Genomic DNA, 25,107 nt, shown 5'->3' with positions numbered 1-25,107 from the left:
CACTGCAGCTCAAAAGGGAAACACTGTCTGGGAAACACAAAGAGGGAACTTAACACCAAAGAGACTGTTACTTTACCCACTTTATTTGATAAACTCAGATAAACCTTTTAATACATTTTTGCACTATAGGAGGTGTATTAGGAAGGGATCTTTTTATATCCAGTTTTAACAGGTGGAGTGATTGCAGCAAGGAAAACCTGTTTCAAAGCTCATATGGGCATCTGACTAATATTTTAAGACAGATTTTCAAAATTGTGAGTCTGTTCTTTAAACTCAGATTTAAGGTAAGGACATAGACTGTAAAAAAAATAAGGTTAGAGAGGGTTAGCACTGCACAGCTAGACTCTCTCCAGAAGATGAATATGCCAACTGCCCTCTAGTGTCAAACTCTGAACATTCACAGCACAGTGAAGCTCAAACATCCAACTGTAGTGACAACAGAAAAACAACCATTTTTCAAAGGGGGGCTTTAAACAAAGGATCTCAGCACTGTTTCCATCACTGTAAGAAAGACAAAAGACCTACATTTTAAGTCAAAGTCAAACTCTTTAATAATACACCTGTAATTTAGAGTGTCAAAAAATCATAGGTTGGTCCTTTAATGACGCACAGTTTACGCACTTCCCGGAAGTGCAGTGGGGGACACAGGCCCCGTCGATTCAATGCAACTGCACACATAAGCACTTACTAATAATAAAGCCCTGTTTGTATGTCATTTCCATGGAGTGCTGCCGCTAACACATATGGAGTGTCAAGAGGAAAAGCCGATCATCTATACTATGGAAAACAAGCCGATTGTAACATGTGAGTGTTTATTAAACGTCCAGTCTTATTTTTTCAGGTCTTGACAATTAGCTTGCTGGCTATATTCATTAGCCTGCGTTAGCTACGCCAGCAGGTAGCACAGTACTAACGAGACACTGCGTGTGTGTGTGTGTGTGTCTGTGGCGTTTGGCTGCTTAATTTCTGCTTGTCAATGCTGTATTATTTGCATACTTCTACACTACACTGCTGTCTGTGCTAAATGTACTAATTGACGGAATCTCTCAGCTAGCTAGTAGCGAGACTGATTAACGGGCCTAAGCTAACGATATAACGTCACGGCTAGTTGCTGCAGCTTTGGGAAGGATATCACCTTGTTCTCCGCTGGACAGCCACAGTTTCCCCCTGTAAACAGCTCAGACAGCAGTCGCCGTTGACGTTTGGGCGATGGGGTCAGTTTGCCATTCATAATCCCCCTTGGAGTGTTATGGAAGCTGCTTGTACAGGTTATTTTAAGAGCCGACCCTGGCAGTGGGCACCACGCTCCGCTGCACCCCGCAGGCTGCTCCATTTTTAGGACAGAGTGGTCCAGAGGTGCTCCAGCTCAGAGGCACCGGGGAATCTGAATATGAAAAGAAGTCATAGGTGTGACAGTCTACCTCAGGCAGTGGGATTTGTTGGTAGATTCAAAATCAGTCAGTCTAAGTCAGAGGTTGCCTGAAGTGAGATCCAGGAGCACCTAGATTCCCTGACGGGGTGTCAGGTGTGTGCCTTTCGTGTAGTCATTGTTTTCACATTTGAGACATCCCCTCCAGACATGTATTAAGACATACAGACATACTCTGCTTGGAACAATTTTGTGTGTCTGATATGGGTTTTCTACACATCAAAAAAATCCTTAAATTGGCATCTACTCTCTCTCCCTCATTAAAACCCCAGAATCTATGAATATGCAAATATATTTCATATAAAAAGTTTAACTGCTGGATACAAGATGTCTGCTACTTCACTGTAAAGTCCATTCTCAGTGTATGCGCGCTGGAATCTTCAAGTTTCTACATCACACTTGTGTATATCAAACATCTAACTGTAGGAACAAGAAGAAAAACATATTTTTGAGTGGAGGGGGACTTTAAGTATAGATGGTTATATTGGCATCACAGAAATAAGCCACTGAATCCCAAATAAAAACAAAGACAACCTGGCAGGTCGTATAACAAACCTGACAACAATAAATCCAATTAAATCGATGCATTTGAATTTTTGATTTTGTTTTTGTGAAATGTTTATATCATGAAAATCAAGTTAGTATAACATGTTTTGTCCTGAAGCTTAAACTCCACTTTATTGAAGCATCTGGTACTGACAGTCCACAGCTCTATGTGATAACCTGCCTTTTAAAAATATGCACAACAATAACAGCCTTGGGAAAAAGATTCAAGATGTTAACCCTGGTGTACAATATATAGAATATTAACCAATTTCTTACAACTCTCCATCCTTAGGTTGAAGTAAACATGTCAAACTTTTCTCTTTTCCTGTTGCTGTCTTTGATCAAGGAATGGTGAAACTGGCAACAGTTGTGATTCACTTTACTCTGGAGGAACTCTGTTTTTATAAAGGAAGGGTACAAACTCTGAACTGTAATAATGATGATTACACGAGAGGTTTAAACTAGGGTTGTGGTAGACGGATGCTCTGGCGACTCGGAATATAAAAATAAGTTGTTGACAATTTATCTTTGGCTGTGGAATTTTTATTGTTAGTTTTACCAAGTATGTGACTGGCTGGAGACCAGAAAACACCAGAGTTGTGTGAGGGTGCTGCAGGTGTTGGAGGCTTTTCTCAGCTATCTCATTGTTTATGTTGGTTTCCCTTTGAGATCAGACTGCAGACTGTGTATGTCACTCAAATGAAGGGCGGTGTTTAGAAACTGTCGGAGGGACTCGCTCATCTTCTTCTTATTGTTAATATGTATGCTGAAGTCTTTTGACGTATGCCGTACTACGGACCGTGTTGCACACCACACGTCAAAGCTATTTATCCAGGTGTTAAAAGTAGAGAGCGAGGCTAATTGATTTACACTGCAGTCTTTATGTGTCAGTGCAGTGAAAGGTTTTTGGCTTTACTGAAGCTCAGTGGATTCAAATGAAACAGCGACTGTGAGCTTTAAGTGCTGACTCTCATCTCGCAGGATACTTGAGACTGTTTACATCCATACTGGCTGAACTAACAGTGTAGGATTAGTAGTCCTGTGTGCCCTTTGGGGTGTATTTATAAAAAGGAGCTTCTGTTTAGTTCATGAGATATGTGGCCTAGTTCCAGTAGTAGCTTTAGAAAATGCCTCAGTCCTACCAAGACACAACAATACAGTCAGCGCTTATCAAAACACACTCAACAGGTTGAGCGTTTTCCCGGAACAGGACACCAGCTGTCAAATTAACAGCAGCGATAGGAGGCGAGGTGAGAGCCTGGTCAACAGGATTGATAGTGAAACATACGGTAGAGAAGACTGACTGAAGATGAACATCAACACCCTTATCTCATAGTCATTATTCCATCAAATGATCCGAGCTCGAGCGCAGCGCCGACGACAAAACGGTTGAAATGCTTAAAGACTAGACTGTGTCGTATTGAGCAAGTGGATTTTTACTTCAAAGCAAAGATGTCATGAAACAAAGTGTTGCTTCACTTTTAAAAAAAAAAAAAATAAGGCCTTGCTGTATGGGAGGTGTCCTCAGGACGGCTCTGGTTAGGTGTGAGCAGCAAGTAATCTGGTGAAAATGTTTGTCTTTGTGATGGGAATGGCTGATACAGTTTGTGTGTGTGTGGCTGCAAAGCTGCTATGAAAGGACTGAGCAATATACTGTAATAGCAGGTGCAGGTAGGGGGTATTTTTTTATTATGATACCAGCTTTGTGATGTTAACAAAATGTGAGGATAGAACGTCTGGTGGTGTAACAGTCTACTAGTGGTTACAAATTAATGTCACAATATATCATGACACTGTCTGGTACTGTGGTGTACCAACATACTGACACTTCTTGTTAGTGAGGCAGAAATATTTCTTTTACTGCAGACGTTTCAACTCTAGACGTTCCTGCTTTCTGTTCATTCAGACTTTTATAGCTTTTGCTGTGTATGTGTGTGTGTGTGTGTGTGTGTGTGTGTGTGTGTGTGTGTGTGTTAAAATGGCTCTGACTCTGTGAACTTTTGTACATACGTACCGCACATAAATGTATAGCGATGACGCAGTGGTAAAACAGTGTCTAAAGATAGAGGCTGTTGCATGCTGTGCAAATTAAAGCCCTGAGACAATCATGTTATTTTGAGCTGTGATAAAGGTGACTTGAACCGAGCTGTCGTCACAACTGAAAGCTCTTCATCACGCAGCCGATATATATATATATATATAAAGCATAGATTTAACTCCTGCTTGGTATAAAAGAGCGATACCTCACAGATGTCGTCATGTATCACATCACACACACGTGGTTCTATTTTGGTTTGAAACAGCTGTGCAGAAAAGTGCATTTGTCAGTTCAGCCACACACTGTCAGCACGAAGCACAACAACAGCAGGAAGCATGAAATGTGCAGAGACGTATGAATGGGTTGAAATACACAGACTATTTCTAAGGGTTTTTTATATGTGGGCATTTAGCAGACGGTTAGCAGAAAAGACATAAATGACAGGCGAAAAAAATCAATAAATAATCAGTTACACAGTTAAGATGAAAATATTCTAAATGTGTCGTTGCTCTGTGATGTCAGTTGAAATGATTCTTTTAAATACAGGCTTCCAGACTAATTTAGTTAATTAGTCTGGAGCCTTTATTCTGTTGTAAGTGACAAAACTAGACTTGTCAATATTAGAAAATTGCCTACAAGAGTAGTAGAAGGTTCATGAGAGTTTGAGAAGAAGAGGAAAGTATCCTGACACACACCTCCATCAGTGGTAAAACAAGTTTAATCGTTGGATTGAAGCTCATCATTTAGATCTTCCTGTTCAACAGGAGAGCAGATGAAGAGGCAGAGAGCACTACAGGACGTTGACCTGTACATGGTCTGATGGACTCTGGGCTGTAGGATATGAGTGCAGCAAATCAGACACAGTCATTGCCAAACAACATCCTGGACTACATTGTCAAAACACGTTTTTTTTTGGCCAACAGTCCCATCATTTCCTTCAGGCTCGCTGTTGTTTTGGAACTTGATGTCTGGAGTGTGAGGAGAGCAAACACAAAAACCGCTGTTGTTTGTGTCAAATCTGCACTTTGTTCACATATTTTCTTTCGTTGTTTTACTTTTTAGCGTTTCCACCTTTTCACACTCTACCCCACTTTTCCCTTCAGTCATTTGATAGTTTCTTTCTAGTTGCATGATTATAATAACATGATGTTTCATTTGTAGAAAATGAGCTCTGCAAGTGCTTCCCAATTATGTATAAACTTAATTTGCCCAAAATATCCTTCATTTTCCTTTCACTTTCAACCCTCGAGGAGTGGAACTATTATTTATCAAAATCAGGGAACATATTTTCCTCATCATAGTTGTTATGAGGATGTGAGAATGACTAGATTATATCTCAGTTTTTTGTGAGCTGTTTGAATTCTCCATTTTTTTAAATGTATATCTTCAATCCTCTTTTCCTCACAGGTGCTGGAGACCAGGGCTTGTTTACGTCTCTCTATACCTCATTGGCCCAACAGCTTCCCAGGGAGCCAATGGAATGGAGGAGGTGAGTACTGAATATGTGTTGGAAAAACAGAGTGGCAAATATCAGCGCATGAATAGCCTCTATATGTAGCAACTGAAAAACATGATGTGTGTGTGAGGTACTTTTTCCTCGCCCTTGTTCTCTGTGATTTAAGTGATGTCATGAATGTGCTGGTGATTTTGGATGATTTATATGATAATGTAGTGGAGTCTAATGCGGTCTAAATGGGGATAACACACTGTTCAGGATGTTTTACATGATGGCTAAGTGGAAATAAAGCCTTGAATTTTATAAGCTGAAACAGGAAGTGAAGTCGCTGTATTGATATTCCATTTATGTGTCAACCCCTCCCTTTCAAGCATGTAGGAGAACCCACGGTGGTCACCAAACTCATGAAAAATGTGAAAGGCTCTAGAGCCAGTGTTTAGTTTGTCTGTTGTGGGCTACTGTAGAAACATGGCAGTGCAACATGGAGGGCTCCGTGGAAGAGGACCTGCTCCCTATGTAGATATAAAGTAGAGATGCACCAATCCGACTTCTTCAGTTCTGATACCAATACCTGGGCTTTGGGTATCAGCTGATACTGACTACTGATCTGATACCAGTGTTTAATGAATAAACTGTCTGCCTCACTGTGTGGAATAGACTGGATGTGTAAGACAACATCAGGCCTGACTTAAACATTGCTTCCCTAACTTTGTCAAACAGAATGTAACAAATGAATTGAATTGTTATATATAAATAACTGAATTGTTATTCATTAAAATAATGGTATCTGATACCAGATCGGCCCATTGTCACTGATACCTGATCCAGTGTTGGTGCATCTTTAATATAAAGGAGGAAAACACAATGATTCTTATTTTCAGGTGATTATACACTAATTAAAGTATACTTATGATCATTATATTCCGTTTCTGCCAATAGATCCTCCTAAATCTTACACACTGGTCCTTTAAGTGAGACTAACCACGCTGAATGAACACAACGCTGGGGGCTCTTGTACTGAAGGTTAAAGGGAAGGAAGTAATGTTAAAGGAAAATTCAGATATTTAACATCCTGGTCACAGTTTTACAGTAACAGCACAGGCTATGGAGCAACTGAACAAGTTGTGAATGTATAGTATTAATCAAAACTACATCAATAAACAGAGTTTCCTCTTAAATTTCACCTTCTATCAGCTGTTTGAGAGAAAGCTGTGACAGATACAGGGGTCATTATTCATCTTTATTTCACAGTTCCACTGTGTTTTACGGTGTTGAAGGTGGAAGTAAAGTCTATGAACAGCATGCAGATATGATACAGTCATATTTTCCCATGGGGCAATAAAAATGCAATTCATTACACAGTAAATACGGTATACTTGCTTCAGTAAAACTCTGCTCTGTTTTCCCTGCAGGACGTACGGCCGCGCACCAAAAATGATCCACCTTGAGGCTAATTTTGTCCAGTTTAAAGAGGAGCTCCTCCCCAAGGAGGGCAACAAGGCTCTTCTCACCTTCCCCTTCCTCCACATCTACTGGACTGACTGCTGTGTGAGTAGCTTGGAAGCATGACAGCACACACACACACACACACACACACACACACACACACACACACACACACACACACATATACACACCCTGTTCAACACCCTCAATCATTCAGTACTCAGTATTTGAACTGGCAGTACTGTGAAACATGAGGTATCGCACTGTATATCATCAGACTGTTAAGGTACAAGGGAGGCCTGTTTAAATAACTTCTTACAGCTCTCATATCTTGCTGGTAGATGAGCTGGACTGGAAGCACATTTAATAAACAGTCTTCCTCAGTCAGTCTTCCTCCTCTTTTTTCTCAGTAAGCAACAGAATGGTGCATTTTTGGCATGCTTTGGCAAGCAGTGGGGCTGAATGAACATGTCAGATATATATCCGGATTTCAGTTTCAGTGTTGCTGACTCGTTGATGTTGGTGATAACTGATTAGTTGTTGATCATTTCTGTGTGTGTTGTCTGACAGCTATGACATATAGAGTATAAAATAATGTTTTGATACCTGCAAACTACGGCTGCTGGTCATTCTTGTGCTGCTGCATTCAGACTTTGGAGCAAATAACTTTTTTTTTTTTTATGGTCATGATCATGAAGTCACCTGACACAGAACTCTTGCACTGTGTGATTATTATGTTTACACACTAAATGAGCTGTCACAGAGAGAGTTTTTTTTAATATCGCTGCTACCCAACTGTTAAGAACATCTTCTGACCTGGAAGTCACAAGAGCAGAATCTAGTTAAAGTTTGTTTACTCCATGTGTGCTTGTTTACCCTCTAAGAATAGATGAGTTCTTATAGGCATCCTATCTGGGCAAAAAATAGGTCACACACACAGCTCTGTATGCAAGATATGCAAACTCATAGTGTGATATATATATACGTTCACTGAGTCAACATCATGTTGACATAAATCTTATGATACCAGTATGTGTGTATATTGAAGAAAAGCCCTTTGTCTTCCACATGACTCATCCTTCTGTTCACACCTCATCATGAGAAAGGTGTCAAATATCCACACTGGAGAACATTTTAGAAAAGTTCAGTTTACAGTGTAGAAACACCAGCTTCATGTGGATGAAATCAAATCAATCAGATGTATCTGCGTTATTATGCACACGGCTCGCTCGATGCACTTTTAGCCTTCAGTCACCATCAGTTGACAGCTGCTTTGTAAGACTGCTTCAGGAACGCAGACGGGGGGAAAAACAAGAAGGGAAGCAGGAACCTGCTGCTGCTGACGGAGCAGTTGGTTAGTTTAAGGAAGTGCTGTCACCGGCTCATGACTTATGACATTTTCTAAAGGGTTTGCCTCTAGTGTAGTGAGCCTGTGTGTATGTGCACAGTATAGAGACAGTAACATTAACACCTGCACAGTAAACACTACCTTTGTGAGACTGACACTGTTCAGTTTTTGAGGCTGTGTCAGAGACAAACAGTTACACAAAGAGAAAATAACTCCATATGATTCCTTTGTTTTGTCAGATTTTCCTTTCTTTTAATCGCCACATTTATGAATTAACCAGTAAACACGTTCCAGTTAAACACTACATCAATTTTGTCCTGGTGGAAAATTTCTAAACTTCTTAAATTGTCTCTGACAGCTGATTGGCTCACAGCGACCATATTTTCTAGATGTAAAGCATGATAAGGACCTTTGGCAGGCTGCAGATTCTCTAAAAGGAAAGAGCTCTTTGTTTTTGTCAGACCTGTTTTACATGTGTCATCTATATTCATGTAAAGTAATAGCTGCTGTGGTTTAGATGCTTGTTCCATGTGCAGGCAATGAGTGGGTAGTTAGAGGAAAGTTATGCTCCAGTTTTAAGACAACATATGATCAACACAAAAACACAAAGCAGAGGAACCATGCATTTCAGAAAAGTAAAAAAAGAATATCTGTTTAATTGGTGCACAATTGCAGGCACTGAGAGGCAAAAAAGAAACACTTCCTTTTCATTTTCAAGGAGCAGCAAATCCTTTAATTGAAAGCGTGACAGTGTCACAGGTAGTGAGGACAGGTGGCACTGGGCAGCTTTTAGAACAGTTCACTGTGACCTGGACAGGCTATAAAACCAACAGCGCACTAACGACTCACACTTAACATCTGTATCTCCTCATGATAAGTTGCACTTTATTTGCATTTTACTGCAGAAATGAAACTATGACATTTAATTAGTCTCAAACCTGCGCACATAAAAACCAGGTGCGTGCACATGATACAAGTGCACAGAACAGTATCCATGTCTGCATACACACATGTGGTTCCCGCGATCACGGGACTGTGACGAGCCCGAGCTTAACCCTCCCTACGTGCTCGCAACTGCTCAACACTCACTGGCCAAGTTGACTTTTGAGACTGTGGAGGCAGGGATGGAACAGACATTCCACTCCTTTGATTGGTCCCTTAGAATACTGACTGTGACCTTTGATTAGCTGTTTGGTTTGATCACAGAAAAAAGGCGATTTCACTGATATTTATCCATCCAGACCTTTAGACCAGGGCTGTATTCCAGCTGGATGAGGTAACACATTGGTGATTGAGCCTATGACCCGCTGATGAAAGCTCTTGCATTTGCAGTATTATGATTATTATGAACCAGGTGTCGGTGGTGACTTTCCTGCCATGCATTCAAATCATAAGCGGCGCTGTTAGTGACACGTTTTCCATCATGCAGTGGTTGATCTGCCAGAGAGAGAAGGTGGACCTAATGCAACAGACTCACTCTTCAATATGCTTGTGCTAGCGTGACGTCACACACGAAACACGTAAACACAACTGGTTTTTATGTGCGGTGCAGGTTTTGAGACTAGTTAAATACCATATAAAACTCTGATCAGATGCAGTTATGTCACTTGTTGATTGGGATGTAGATCCGTTACTCACAACAACCCCTATACAAAAATCAATGCAAACCTTCAGTCGCATGGATACATTAATCACTTATATCTATATCATCCACCTGATCACCAATATTCAGTAACCCCCCCCCAAATGATCCTGTTCAGAAGCACCACAAATACAAACTGTACAAGTTCACTCCCAAAACATTGTGTAACACCAGGCTCCAGTGCCTCTTCCTGCCAGCGATTGTTACATAATAACTGACTCATCAAATTATATCCCACCTCTACTCAATTCCAGCCAATTTAAAACAAACACCACCCTCAAGCAGCAGCAGCAGCAGCCATCTGCAGCCCTTCACACAGCAAACCCTACAGATCACTAGCTTTACCATAACGTGAACTTGCTGGCCAGCATTCTTGTCTGTAGTTTCCGTCCTCTGATGTGGAAACATCCTCATTGGGCGCATCGTGCATGTGATTTAAAGGAGAAGTATCGTTTCCTGTTCCTTCATCATGGTTCTTATATAATCCTGTTCATATGAAATACATCTGTGATGGGTTTTTTCTGTCTCAAATTTTCCCAAATCCACCAAATGAGAACTAAAAAAAATCCCTCTAACAGTGTGATGGTGTTGGCACATTTGGCAGCATCAACAAGAGTCTTGCATGCAGTATTCTCTCAAGTATAATTTTCATTTTTTAACATAATTTGGAGAGTGAGTGGATTATTTTCACTAACCTCCTGCTACAAAGAATGGTTATTTGCTACATGGATTCATAGAACACTTTGGTTTTTGTTGGGAAGCAGTATATCTTAAGTTTTTAAAGACTGCCCACCCATATTGTTCTGCATGATAAATATATCTCCATAGGTGGCCTGAATAATAAAACCACTGTGTGTTCTTGTAGGATACGGAGGCGTATAAGAGCTCAGTGAAGGAGGATATGCTGCGCTGGCAGAACAGCTTGCGGACACACGGCTCAGCGGACTGGGTCATCATCGTTGTGGAGACCAACGATACTAAGAAGAAGAACAAGACCAACATCCTGCCTCGGTCCTCCATCGTAGACAAGATCCGCAGCGATTTCTGCAACAAGCAGAATGACAGGTGAGGAGACTCAATTTGTTCCTCCTTTTGCTGCTGTAACAGTAGAGAGTGATTGTTCTGCTCTGTTAAAGAATGATGTGATCACATGTTGTGCAGAAATGATTAATCGGTTAGTTGACTGACATGAAATTAATAGACACTGCCCTTTGATCCAGGTGTGTGGTGCTGTCGGATCCTCTGAAGGACTCATCTCGGTCTCAGGAATCCTGGAATTCCTTGCTGCTGAAGCTACGAACCCTCCTCCTCATGTCCTTCACCAAGAACCTGGGCCGCTTCGAAGACGACATGCGTACGCTCCGAGAGAAACGCACCCAGCCTGGCTGGAGCTTCTGTGAATACTTCATGGTCCAGGTAGGAGGTTAAGCAACCCTCAGAATTCTCAGTGTAGCTTTTAGTTGGGGGGAAAATATTCAGCGTGTTCAAGCGACTGTGTGTTTTTGTGTGTTACATCGTGCAGGAGGAGCTGGCCTTTGTTTTTGAGATGCTGCAGCAGTTTGAGGATGCCTTGGTCCAGTATGACGAACTAGATGCTCTTTTTACCCAGTATGTCCTTAACTTTGGAGCTGGAGGTACGTATCCAGCACCTGAGAGGATATCGTTGCACATTCTTTGATGGTGCTACTACAATACATGTGTTGAATAGCTTTACTGAATAAGAAAGTAACAAAATTATGAGCCAGAGGGTTAGAGTTTTAGTTCCTCTGAGCCGGTATTTTCCATATGAAACCATCAGTCTGACCAGTCCGTCTCCTTCCACAGACACAGCTAACTGGCTCGGCTCATTTTGCGCCCCGGTGCGCAGCTGGAGCGGCTTACTGCTCCGACGGCCTATCGACATGGAGAAGAGGGACGGGATCCAACGAGGGGAGGCCAGCCTACTAGACTTGAGGAGCTACCTGTTCTCCCGCCAGTGTACCTTACTCATCTTCCTCCAGAGGCCCTGGGAGGTCACCCAGAGAGCCCTGGAGCTGCTGCACAACTGCGTCCAGGAGCTACGCCTGCTGGAGGTAACCTGACCGCTACAGGCCTAAAGTCATGACATGGCTTCAGATAGAGGGCTTTAACTTTCTGCCCGCTTTGACTGGGAAGATATCTGGTGTGCAAACTTGACATTTTGGCTTGTGGCTCTAGAGGAAAGCTGATAGTGTTCAAAATAGAAATGATTCATTCTCTCTAGAGTATGAATGTGACAATCTGCCTGTTAGAGTTTGATATTTCTCGTGTTCAAGGGGAAATTTAGGCCTGATTGTGCCACAAGCGAGCCACCAAAAACATCAGAAATCATCATCTGGGGAACATGAATATTCACAGCTTTCAAGGATATCCAGCTGTTGTTAGATAAGATGACAGGGTGTCACCGAAATCACCCAAATCTGTTGGTTTACAACGACATAAACTGAAACCGACTGAACGCTGCTGTCGACTGATAAGCTTAACAAATTGTAACATGTTGCTTTTGTGGTTCAGGTGTCGGTGCTGGAGGGGGCGCTGGACTGCTGGGTGTTCCTCAGCTGCTTGGAGGTTCTGCACAGGATCGAGGGCTGCTGTGATCAGGCTCAGCTGGCCGCAAACTGCTCCCATACTGTGGGCCTGTGGGCCTACGCTACTGACAAGGTAACGGAGATGTCGTGTTCTGTAGCTGGATCACTTGTGTAACTTCCAGGATGTGTCACGACACCTTCAGTGGACCATATGTTGCTTTGAATCTTTTTTTTTTTTACTAAAAGCAACACTCTGCATTTGGTCATTTTAATACCTAATCAATATCATTGAAAGTAACAGTGTCAGTGGTTTTCATACTGGTGCATTGCAGGAGTAAATGTCTGACCCTGACATTTAAGAGGATGATATATCTTATTCATTTACATAACGAGTGTTAAATATCTGGTAAAATGTTTTTTCTCTTACAGATTTTCAATGAAATGTCTTTTTTTCTGTCTGTCTGTCCAGCTGAAGTCGCTTGGTGAACTCTGTGGCCTGGTGTCAGAGAAGGGCCCAACGTCTGAGGACCTGAACAGGACTGTGGATCTGCTGGCTGGACTGGGGGATGAGAGGCCTGAGACTGGTATGTTTCCAGACTGCTGTTACCTGAAACTAGTAGCCTAACAGCCAGGTGTGTGTGTGTGTAGCTTATCACTGCTTGTAGTTTTTGTAGCGTGTCCTTCGTCGTCGGCCCAAGTCAGTGTCCATCAGCTCCTCATCAGCTGATTCAGCACTGACCGGTTGTCTGAGGCTGTTTAGCCTTTGCAGTGTTTTCAATCCCGGCTTTTAAAGCAATGCTTCTGCTGGTATATATGGACACTATTTCTCTGAAGTCAGTTTGATGTTTCAGGACCTTTAGGGTTGGGATTTAATTGTTGATTAGGATGTAATTTGAAAGACAAGAAGTAACTGTGTGCCTTGTTTTAATTCTGCTTTGTCGTCCTCCACAGTCAACAGTTTGCAGAGCCCTTACAAAAAGCTGAAAGAAGCTTTGTCGTCTGTGGAAGCTTTTGAAAGGCACTATCTTGTAAGTCATTTCCTTGCCGCAGCTCGGTGTTGTATTTCAATAGCTGGCATGAAAGGAAGTTAACACACAGTCTCTGAACTCCTGGCCCAATTTTTCAATCATTATTTTTTCTGATGTAATCTTTGAGAAACTTAACTTACGTAACAGTTGAGTTGATTGTCTTTCTCTTCTCTTATTCCTTTGCCTCTCACCCACCGCCTCCGCCTCCGCCCCCCCCTCCATATTGGACCCCTCTTGCATCAGGAACTATCTCATGCTGCTATGGAGATGTACAGGGCCATCGGTCGACTGAGGTCTGCCAGACTGGTGGGAAAAAGCCTGGCTGAGTTCTACATGTAAGGAAGAGAGAAGCTGATAGTTCAATCAGGGTGCACACAGGTCTCAAAACTGGCACATCCGTACTGCTCTTTGCAGTTATTCTGACTGAATAAGCCTCTTCTCCAGAACTGTCAATCAATCACAGCTTATAAACACCCAGATAGTCCTGAGAAGAGGTCTAATCAGGCAGAAAAATGAAAACTCCAATCTTGGTTTGCGATGGGTGTGTAGGGGATTTAAAATAAATGTGAAGCCATAAAAGTGCAGCTCAAAGGAACATTTTAAACACACATATTAGAAGTACAACTCATGCACTGACACTTTTGCTGTGCTGGAATTAAGTTTGCAAATATATATTCTGTCTCATATAAAGGCGTGAGGGCTACAGTCAAAATGAATGTGACTAAATATCTGTAATCTCTGTTGCATTAGAAAGATCTGTCCACAAGAACACATCCGGTTCTTTCCTATAGATTTGAAAAGCAAGGTGATGATGAGTTTGTGTGTGTGTGTGTGTGTGTGTGTGTGTGTGTGTGTGTGTGTGTGTGTGTCTTTATTAGGAGGAAGGGGGACCCTGAGCGGGCAGAGACCTTCTTACAGGAAGCTCTTAAGTCATATGTATCAGAGGGCTGGAGCCTCCCTGTCACTCACACCAGGAAACAGATTGCTGAGTGTCAGAAACTGCTGGGCAGAACTGTAGAGTATCCTTTTTAAAGATGAGAGTGTCAGACCACATTTACACATGAAGCCATCATTTGATCCATTTACATACACTGCAGTAGTCTAATTAGTCTGTGTTTGACAGTAAGATGACTGTGATCAGGTGTAAATTGACCTTAAATTGATCATATTTTTAAATGACTGCTTTTGCACACCTTACTGTAAATTTACATTATAACATATATAAAGTATATCCAATAATATATATCAGGCTGGCACATCAGGGATGCAAAATGTTTGCTCTCACAAAGGAAAGACAGCAGAGGTTCCTGTGTTTTAAGGTGTTCCTGTACAACCTCAGTGAATGCAGCAGGTGTGCTCTGGTATCCTCTGTAGTGTTTGGTTTCCTTGACAACCCACCGCAGCTACCTGCAGACCAGTGCCTTGTTGGCAGGTGATGTGAATCTGACCACGGAGGAGAGGAAGCACTTTTGTCAGGAAATTCTGACCTTTGCTGGCAAGTCTGGAGATCAGTGTAAGTATTTAAAGGAATATACCACCTAATATACTCTTTATCATCAGTCTGCAGTGCTGAATGCTTTCTAGCTTAGTGTTCCCCCTTTGTTTTGTTTGAGATTTCCCACAGTGCTTTTAGACAACCTCAATAGAAAGGGTCTCAACTTGTTGCTTTCATTCAACATTGGGCACATGGCATGTGAGATCATCCAAATAATACATTAATATGTGGCTGGTCTTTTGTTTGTGCTCACTCCCAGTAAACAGGTTCTAAATCAGTATGTAAGGTAAAATAATATTCAGCTATAGCAACAATACTAACATCTGCTTCATGTTACATTACCAGTTAAATAGCACTGGTGAACCTAACAGTTGTGTAAACTCTGTGGATATGGTACAACAGTGATGATGCACTTCAGGGTGGAGCAAATACCACCACACATCCAGCATTCTTTGCTCCTTGTCCATTGTTTTCTTATATCAACACACCTCATTGTGTATTATCACTGACATACTCATTCCTTAGCTGTAAACATCCACAGTATTTTTCTTTCTGTGAAAAAAATCTGTTCTTCATCAACACTGAATTCTGTTTTCCTCCTCCACAGCTAACAAAGTGACTCTCAGCATGGGCGTTTTTTCTCAGCTCACGCGGCTACAGTTCCGTCCAGCCACAGCCTCCGTGCACTCTGGAGCCGTCCTGCAGGTGGAGCTCACTCTGCGATGTTTGATGCCCGTGTCGGTGCACATACAGCAACTAGCTGCTAGCATTCACTTTGACCTGGAACACGCTGGGACTCACGGAAGATCTAAGGGAGCTCAGAGACAAACGAACCCAGGGACAGTAGACTTTAACCAGAGTAACTCGTCAGCGGGCCCTCCCTCCCTCTCAGCTGGAGGCCCTCCTTTAGAGCTGGACGAGATTCAGGACAGGAGTCCTTCGGACAATTCTCTCAACTCTACAGGGGTGGTGTGTAAGAACACTCACCTGATCATGCGTCGTCACGACAGCAACTCACCGCCGGATACGCCCAACTGTGTCAGCCCTCCTACCGTTACCATGAAGGAAGGAGCACAGATGCTCAAAGTGCAGGACGTAACGTTAGAGCCTGGGAATAACAGCATCACATTTACAGCACCAGTAAGACACACTTCTCTGCTTTTTCATCTGAGAAAACATGATTTGAAAGATTTTTATTATGCATCTTTTTCACTATCCCTCTCTCAACCTTTACTGACATGTTCTATAAAACCGTCCATTTATTTTCTTACTCTCTGTCTTTTGTCTGTCACACTCTTTTTCTTGGTAGAGTGGACAACCAGGTACTTACACGTTGCGTCAGCTGTGTGCCACAGTAGGTCAGGTGCAGTTCGTGCTTCCTCACATCTACCCATCAGTCCAGTATGAAGTCTATTCTCAGGAGCCCCAGCTGACCGTGGAGCCTCTCTCAGGTCTGATTCTTTTTATATGATGGCAGTGATTTCTCCAAATCATTTGCAATTTTTTGTGTTTGTCTGCTCATACGCTATGAAACTAACACTGAAACTACACTTTGTGACCTTTTCACTAGAAAACGAAAATAAAATAGGAGCTGCAGCTTGTTTATCCTTCTTATTGCGAGAATAAACCAAAAATAGAGCTTTCAGACCGAAACATGGCAGCCTGAGGTGTTTGTCTTCAGGCTTTTCCAGGAAAGCTGGTTAATATAAATGTTTGTGAGGTTTTCACCTGAGCCCTCAGAGTAGCAAATCAGTCCTACCTGCAACTAGCCAAACATTCTCAGAGTGACACTCTTCTGGTCCTGCTTTTAGGACTATGAGTAAAAGCACAGTGGAAGAGGAGATTTTGCCTGTGCAATATGTGCAAGATGCAGCACTGTTATAGGAACTGTAAAACAATGTGGTTGAATGGGGCTGATTTCAAACTATTAAGTCAAATGACCTTCTATTTTAATGCACTTCATAGGCTACATTTATTTTTATATCATTTTATAATCTATTTTTGCATATATAACCTTGGTAGATTACATAAGTTGTTACCTATACACATAAAACTAGTGGTGCTATTCTCTGCACTTCAGATTTTACCACTGTCGAATATTTCAAACTGTCAGCAGTACAGCAGCAGTGACGTCACACTGTCTTCTTACCTGACAGCAGCCTATGTGTAGGATGCTTCATAAATGTGTCTCAAGTCCTACTTTGAGTACTTTTAGTCCCAGTTTAACTTTCACCCCAATTCCTAGGAGTTGTTTAGTGAAGTATGATAAATATTGGCCTAGGAATAAAGACAATAAAAAAGATATGTGTGTAGATCCTATTTTCTTTACTGTAAGTGATTCATGCAGTTAAATACCACTCGCTTAAGGCAGACAGTAGTTCAAGTTCACTATGGGGGGAAGTTTAAGTTCAATATTTCTCCAATGACTGATTAGTACATACAGAAATGTTCCATAGTAGAACTGGTATTGTAGCTGAAATCTCTCTAATCCAATCGATTATAGAATCAGATTGAATAGGGATCACCTGACACACAATACCCACCATGTCAGTCAACTTAAGCTGCTGTGTGTGTGTGTTTTTGTGTGTTTGTGTTGCTCACCACGGCTGTTGTTCTGTTTTCAGAGCCGCTGCTGGCCGGTCTGCCTCAGATGGTGAAGTTCACTCTGTTGACGGGTCACTACGCTGTGAAGAAAGGAGACGCTCTGCAGCTCAGCAACACAGACACCATGCCCATCCTGCCCTCCACCAGCTGCACCGCCCGCATCAGCAACCCCGCTGCTGGTGTGTAATTTCCCCCGCTTTATCGTGCACATGCTGACTCAGCTGTGGTAACCTGGTTTCTGTTCAGCCCGGATAATGAAACCGGGTTCAGCGGAGAGCTGACACTAACCAGGAAGACTCACACACGTCTTCTCGCTCACTTTTCTGTCTCTCTCTTCATATGTTCAGAGGTGGTGGGTGAAAGCGTCCTCTCCATCCAATCATCCGAGAAGGTGACCAGCATCAGCCTGCCCCCCACCCCTCCCTACCACACCCTGGAGTTCCAGCTGGAGGTTCTGTGTGTCATCCCGTCCGGGTTGGACCGGCCCGCCAACGAGAGGCTGACCAACGGAGAGGTCCGCCACCGGCCACGCAGCTACAGTCATCCCGACACGCCCATGACCGCCATCGACCAGAGGGTGAGACCCTCCAGACAAATACACACTGGTAGAATACCAGATAACTTGCAGCTTCAGTTTCAGAGCAAAGGAAATAGTTACATGTTGCAATTTTTATTGAGCAGTAGGAATGTTAAACATGTCATGCCACTTGTGTCAGAGTAGTAGTTCCTCTTTTTGTTTTGTTTTTGTCTCTTTTTTCCCCCATTTTGATGATACAGCTTTGTACTGCACCTTTCAAATCTAATTTTCAAATTTCAGTCAGTATGACTCATTGTCAGTTTAATATTTATTTTGATTTACATTTAATCTATCAGTCATTCTTTTTTCATGTAATGGATTAGTGTAAAAAATGTTAAATGTATTGGCCAATGCCTGAAATCTACTCTCACATCGCTTATTTTGTCTACATGAGAAAGATATTTAATTTTCTAAAGATAAAAAAACAACAAATCCTTAAATTAGAGAATCTGGGACTAGAAAATCTTCAGTATTTGATGATCAGATTTATCTTTACAAAATTATCTATTACATAATTAGTTTCAGTACTAGCTATGGCTGCTCATGCTATTCTCAGCCTTTTCTCCAATTGATTTTTGTATTTACACATATGCAAAAGCTACAAATTAATATATACATAAACAACAGAAAATGTGATGGGGCTTGATCAGGGAACTCTCCAGTACATACTTCAATCCATTAGAAAAGGAGAAAACACAGTAAAAGGATGGAGAGAAGAAGAAAAAGGTTGCACACACACTAGCAGACATCCATTTATACAAGTACACAAAGTGATTAAACAAAATTAAAATGACTCATTATTAGTGGGCAGTTTACAAAGATAATCTATAAGGATGACACTGCAGAAATGAAAATAAACCTTTAACAGCTTTCTTAAACTGTGAAGGTAAGTTTAAAACATGAGGTGGCAGAGCTTTCCATATTTGGAATCAACATTCAGTTTGTTTTTTACAAAGTGCCTTACTTTCTCCTCTGTTTCTGATGACATGGACTGTAGTTGTGTTTCCAGTAATCCAACCTTCTTTTCCACACAGAGGAACTCATTGATTTGAGCTTTGGGAGACTTGCAGGCAGGATTTTTTAGCTCTTGGACCTCTTTCATGATTCCATGAATCAGCAGCAGTTGTAGTCTTCATGATCAGCTTGGTGAAAGATGTAAAGTTCTCCTCTTGTCTGTTCAGCATTTCCACATAGAAGTGTTTCTGCTGTTCAAGCATATTCTTCAAAACTCCCCATAGCAACAAAGTCTTCATCGCTGGAGGCGTTCTTTTAGTTGCTGCCGTGAGACACAACGGTTTAAGGCAATTAACATGTAGATGCATTCTCCCCAGTTAGACGTTTGCACAGGACTGTATGAACATGGAATGTATCATTTTTCTTAAAACTATTGGACAGTCTTACTTAGAGACATATCCACTCCATTATGTCTACAAGCAGTCATTCGACTCCCATTGTACTTTGAGAGGTTGGATAGTAACTTCATAGCTGTGTTTGTCCACAGATGTCTATCGACTGTCCGTGGTCGATCTACTCCACGCTGCTCGCCCTCACCTTCTACATCCCCTTCAAGACCAAACACTCACTGCTTTCTGCTGGTAACAGGTGAGCCGTTGTCTCATAGAAATGTCTCTATGTGTTTTAAAATAAGAATCCATGCATACATATAAACTGTTTGATTTCATAGTCAGATCAGAAGTTGATAATAATTCTCTAAAAAGTAGAATCTCTATAATACTAATCTGCCACTTTGAGCCAACATGTATGGTTAGATCATATCATTCTACATCAACATACATCTGATCTCTGACCTTTGACCCGACCACACAGAAAGTACATCCAGGTGTGCGTGCAGAACGTGTCAGACGTGAACTTCACGCTGGCAGAAGTGAAGCTGACAGAGAAGCAGCATGCCTCGCTGGAGCTCCAGTCCCTCAACACTAAAACAAAACAGGTGAGCAGGAAAAAAAAAACAAAAACCCAAACAAATGTCAGTGACTGAAGGATGGATCAGTTCACATTTAATTTGTACCACACTTTTCATTCATAGTGAAATTCGGAAGTGCTACAGTATTAAACAAACAACAGAAAGAAAACAGTAATAAGAGTGAAGATTTATAGGCTTTTTTTATTATGTAAATGGTTCCAGCTTCTCTTCAGACTCATTGATTCAAGGACATAAACAGCCTTTTGAATTGTATCTACGTTAGCGTGAACTCAGTTTTCTCTCAAGTGTTGATTGTAAGGAGCATCAAAGTGACATCGACCCATCCCCGTTAATCCATATTGTTGTCTGCTCTATGTGTGTGTGTGTGTGTGTGTGTAGCTTTTATGCAGTAAGCACAGTGTGTTCTGCTTGTGGGAGGTGAGGTGGAAGGACGACCTGCCCTCTTGTCTCCAGTGTGTTTTCTCTGCTAACTTCTCTCCACTCAACCAAGACATCTCTGCCTTCAAACCCTTCCACTACCAGTTCCAGCTGGAGAGAGTCACCGTAAGTCCACTCAAACATTTGATAAGTGAAGCTGTCGTTTTGTTGTCAGGATAAGTTTTGGATAAGTGATTGTGCAGGAGTGAAGGTGAAGTATGAAAACTGGTTGATGTTAGTACGTATGATGATGTATGAAAATATGATAGTATTTTGAGTAATCACTCCTTCCACAATAAGAGACCGTGCCACTATTAATAAAGCTTGTTCAATGTTGGAACCTGGTCAGACGTTGTACAGCGTGAGAGCTGAGATCCTGCCTCCTGCCGGCGAGCAGCACTGTCGCTCTGGTTTCCTGTGCGGGTTGGAGGTGTGCATCACACGACTGACTGAACCTGCAGAGGGAGAGATGGCAGAGGAGAGCAAGACTGACACTGACGGCCTCAAAACCACTAAACTCATGTATGAAGGTATGTTGGGAGAACACTTACTCAGGGTTTTAATGAGCTTAAACACACAAACACAAAACCATTTATTCATTTATTAATCATGTACATCATTTATCCAGTAGAACTTATGTCACTTTAATCTGTAACTAACGTTGTGGCTTTTAATTTGACAGATTAAATGCTTTGATCAATCAAAAACATACTGACCAAAAAAACACGTATCTTTGTCCCGTGTTATAAAAAAGGAAGCGAACCAAATATGATACTAGTAGGAGTCAAAAAGAAAGCAAAAGCTGCAACAGTCTGTTGATACATTGATTGAAATTTAAAATTAATTGGCAACTATTTTTACTAATCAATTATTTTAACACTTTTTCAAATAAAAATGCTAAACATAAACATTTGTAGTTTCCATGTATGGATTTGCTGCTATTCTCTTGCAATGAGCTTTATTTCAGTCATTCCTGATATCTGATATTTAATAGATGAAACAGTGAATTGATTATATTAAGTAAATAATTGAAAATAATCACTAGATACAGCCAAAACTCAAAGTAAAACATCTCAATTTAGTTATGTCAGCTTTAGCTCATCATATCCAGTTTTCATCAGTTTTCACTGAAAACTTTCTAGAAGAAGATGATTGATAACTTTGTAGATTTTGAACTTGTATTCATGTATATTGGTAGATTTATCTGTAGGCAGCTCTCCTTCCCCTCACTAGCACGTTGAGTAGGTCTGTCATCTCTTCAGCTCATGTTTACAGTCATTATTGTAAAGTTACCAACTCTAGAACAGGAGAGACATCCCAGCTTAAGAGCATTATATTAATGTGTGTGTGTGTGTGTGTGTGTCCGCAGTGGCTGACAGCAGCAGTAACTGGGCGGTGTGTGGGAAGAGTTCAGGGATGGTGTCGATGCCCATGACAGCCAACGCCACCCATAAGGTGCAGATCGAGGTGATGCCTCTGTTCGCCGGACACCTGCCTTTCCCCAAGATCAAAGTGCTGAAGTACCTGCCGCACACCGCAGCAGTGGCCATCCAGCCAGACCCTGGTAAGACCACACACACACACACTCACACACACACAATCAACACAGAGCGCTACAAATCCATTTCATCCCTCAATTCGTGTTTGGTCTCGCGCTCCTCAGACAGCTGCGTGGAGAACGACAGTCTGTCCCTGCTGGACAAGACGCTGGACGACCAGGGGGACACGGCGAGCATCCGCAGCCGGGGCAGCATTCACTCTGTGGGCAGCGGCGACCAGCAGCAGAAGGGCGTAGCGATGCCGCGGCTGGAGCCCTTCAGCCCCGGACAGGTATTCAACCACAGCCACACACGGCAGGTCCTGGTGCTGCCCGCCACAGACGACCACATCATGGAGGTCAACGCTACATGACCCTGGTGGCAAGACCGCCCGCCCCCTTCTTGTAGGACTGAACCCAGGCCCTGGATGGACTCTGCTGAGCTTTTGCTCCAGGGCAGATGGGATACATGAGTCCATGTCCGAGACTGCTGCAGATCGCCGATATGGACTCCCTCCTCCCTAAAGCATGAAACGTTCACATCACTGGAGACATTACGGACTAGACACAGTGAAGAGCCAATGACATCTGCTGATACATTGAAATAAAGATTTTTCTTTGCCATACTTTGTACATAGCTCATTGGATGGATTTATAGTTATAAATATATAAATATATATATGGACTGAATCATACGGGCGCCCGTCGTGCTCCTTTTGAACTGAAGAATAACACTCCTGATTGTCCCATGATGCACCAAAGCCCTGTGTGTGTGTATGCCTCAATCAGCTTCTCAAGTACTGTAACTCTGACTGAGTGTGTCCAGCTGTTAGTCTCATTTCTCCCGCAGTCTTCATTTTCACATCATGAGACTTTCTGCCTTGATCATTACATTTGAGTCGCAGACATAAGCCGCTGTTTTTATTGAAAGTCAAAAACCTTAACGCGTATCCGGAGACGAGTCCGTAATCATCACTTTTCACAACGCTCCCTCCGGTGTACGGTGGAGATAAATTCAGGATCTGACTACACAAAATCAGTCTTGACAATGGCCCCCGTTGTTCCTGACGCCATCTGCTTGTTTTATCACGAGCAGTGTGTCATAATGGAAGACAGCGTTTGCAGCTTCTGGGACGCCTCTTGAAATTAAAAGATTAGCGTGTCAGAATAATTCCGCTTTTGCTCGTCTGGTTTGAAAACTTGCACAATGTCGCCCATAGGAGAGCTCTTTCATTCATGACTGTATACACGGAGAAGTAAAAGAGGAATGTTAATGCTGTGATACGCAACAGTGAAGGTGGTCCATGGCACTGCCTATGCCTTGTGAAAGATGGCAAGCTGTTATTGGTTGAGGTCTTTCAAAATGCCAAATTATTGTGTAGTCTGATTCTGACAGATCCCATGTGTCTAGAGTAGTGAACAGTTATCATTTCTGGTTGGTATCTTTGTTTGGAGTCACAGAATAGATTGAGAGACAAGTTTAAAATTCAACTTGTCTTTGTACTGGAGGGACTGGTTTCCGTACTGGTTAAATCAGCAGACTGTGATCAGAGTCAGTCTATGGATTCATTCCCAAAATGATCACGAGCCCAGCAATTAGACACGTCCCAAGTTCTCATGTGAAGTTCAGTAGCCTCTGACATCCTTATGTATTGTCTTATCAAAGTCATAGAAAAAGCTCCAAACCAATAAAATTCTAACAGATTTTTAAAAAATTTAAATTAATTTTGGTGCTTATCAGTTAATTTATCAACTGAATTTTTGTCCTCTGATGATTAGAGCCTCAGTCAAAAATACATGCATTTTTTTTGCTTGACAAAAAGGACAGAAAATCAAATCATTTATAATTTATAAGATAAAATTATTGAATCTTTCAAAAATATATATACAAATTTAGATAGTCTTCATGATACCCACTTGTAAAAAAAATATGAAACACATGAATATTGTTCAATGATTTTATATTTAACAAAAACAGTCATTTATGTTCTCTGACTCAAATACAAACATCAGCACAAAACTCTGATATAAAACCACTGATGACTCAACAGGCTCAGACTGTAGCGGTGTGTGTGCGTGTGTGTGTGTGTGTGTGTGTGTGTGTGTGTGTGTTTCTGTCCAGCTGTAGTTTGTGTGTATGTGTGAGGGTTTCTGTGGATGTTTCTGTTCGAGTGTGTTTGACCAGGTGAGACTTTTGAATAAGGATCAGCCAGTGCACATTATTGTCTATCTATTGTCTTACCTTTCAGTGGATTGTTCATATACAGTGTGTATATTTATTCTGTGTGTGTGTGTGCGTGTGCGTGTGTGTGTGTGCATGTGTTGCCAATTACGTGTCCGAGCTATGCACACATAAAATTAGCTGTTGAATAGATGAATGAAATAAATAAATACATTTATTTATTCATTCATTTATTTGAAAGAATGAATGTCAGCCCCCCCCACCCCCCACCCCACACACACCTCCCCCCAGACAGACAGACAGACACACACACTCACACACACACAGTGTAACTACAGCCTCATGCTCCTCTTCTTCGACCACTGTACATACTGATGTGTAAATAATGATTCAAATCAAAATCATCTTTGATTGCCAACTATATTAAAAAATCATTGGAACTGACTTGATGGTGTGATATTTAACAAGATATTAGTGAGGAAACTATACAAGGTCAACATTAACGGTCCATTCCTGATTTACAAAATATATACTGCATGGCCAAAAGTATGTGGACACCTGACCATTGCACCCATATGTGACAGTTTAACATGTCATTCCTAAACCACAGGTATTAATCTGTTGCTATAACAGCCGTCACTCTTCTGGTTTCAGACTTAGCAGCAGATGTTGGAACCTGGCTGCAGGGATTTACTCCCATTCAGCCACAAGAGCATCAGTGATAAGGACTGGCTCACAGTCTTTTGACACAATAGTTGGAAGAAGACTACTGTCAAAAATACTGTATGCTGTGAGATTAAAGGAGAACATTGCAAATTTTACATATCAGTGTAATGTGTTTACAGGTGTTGAGGAGTACTGCTGCATAGGT

The 25,107-nt window shown here is 41.8% G+C and overlaps 1 protein-coding gene across 1 annotated transcript; it reads left to right on the top strand.

The window, feature by feature from the left end:
• Positions 1-610: 610 nt before the first annotated feature.
• On the top strand, positions 611-23,714 carry trappc10 (trafficking protein particle complex subunit 10). The gene is made up of 23 exons (XM_044366178.1): positions 611-804; positions 5,421-5,502; positions 6,882-7,017; positions 10,771-10,970; positions 11,126-11,321; positions 11,428-11,539; positions 11,730-11,977; positions 12,438-12,584; positions 12,921-13,035; positions 13,403-13,479; positions 13,723-13,814; positions 14,358-14,498; positions 14,883-14,992; positions 15,582-16,114; positions 16,284-16,425; positions 17,599-17,757; positions 17,926-18,155; positions 19,657-19,757; positions 19,983-20,106; positions 20,479-20,643; positions 20,867-21,047; positions 21,887-22,081; positions 22,181-23,714. Exons 1-23 carry the CDS (start codon positions 744-746, stop codon positions 22,426-22,428), a joined length of 3,795 nt encoding a protein of 1,264 aa, XP_044222113.1. The 5' UTR covers positions 611-743; the 3' UTR covers positions 22,429-23,714.
• The last annotated feature ends 1,393 nt before the right edge of the window (positions 23,715-25,107 follow it).

This window comes from Thunnus albacares, chromosome 11 (assembly GCF_914725855.1).
Source record: "Thunnus albacares chromosome 11, fThuAlb1.1, whole genome shotgun sequence".
NCBI classification, from domain to species: Eukaryota; Metazoa; Chordata; class Actinopteri; order Scombriformes; family Scombridae; genus Thunnus; species Thunnus albacares.
The sequence above is the reverse complement of the archived record's forward strand: the minus strand, read 5'-3'. Positions and strand labels throughout refer to the sequence as shown.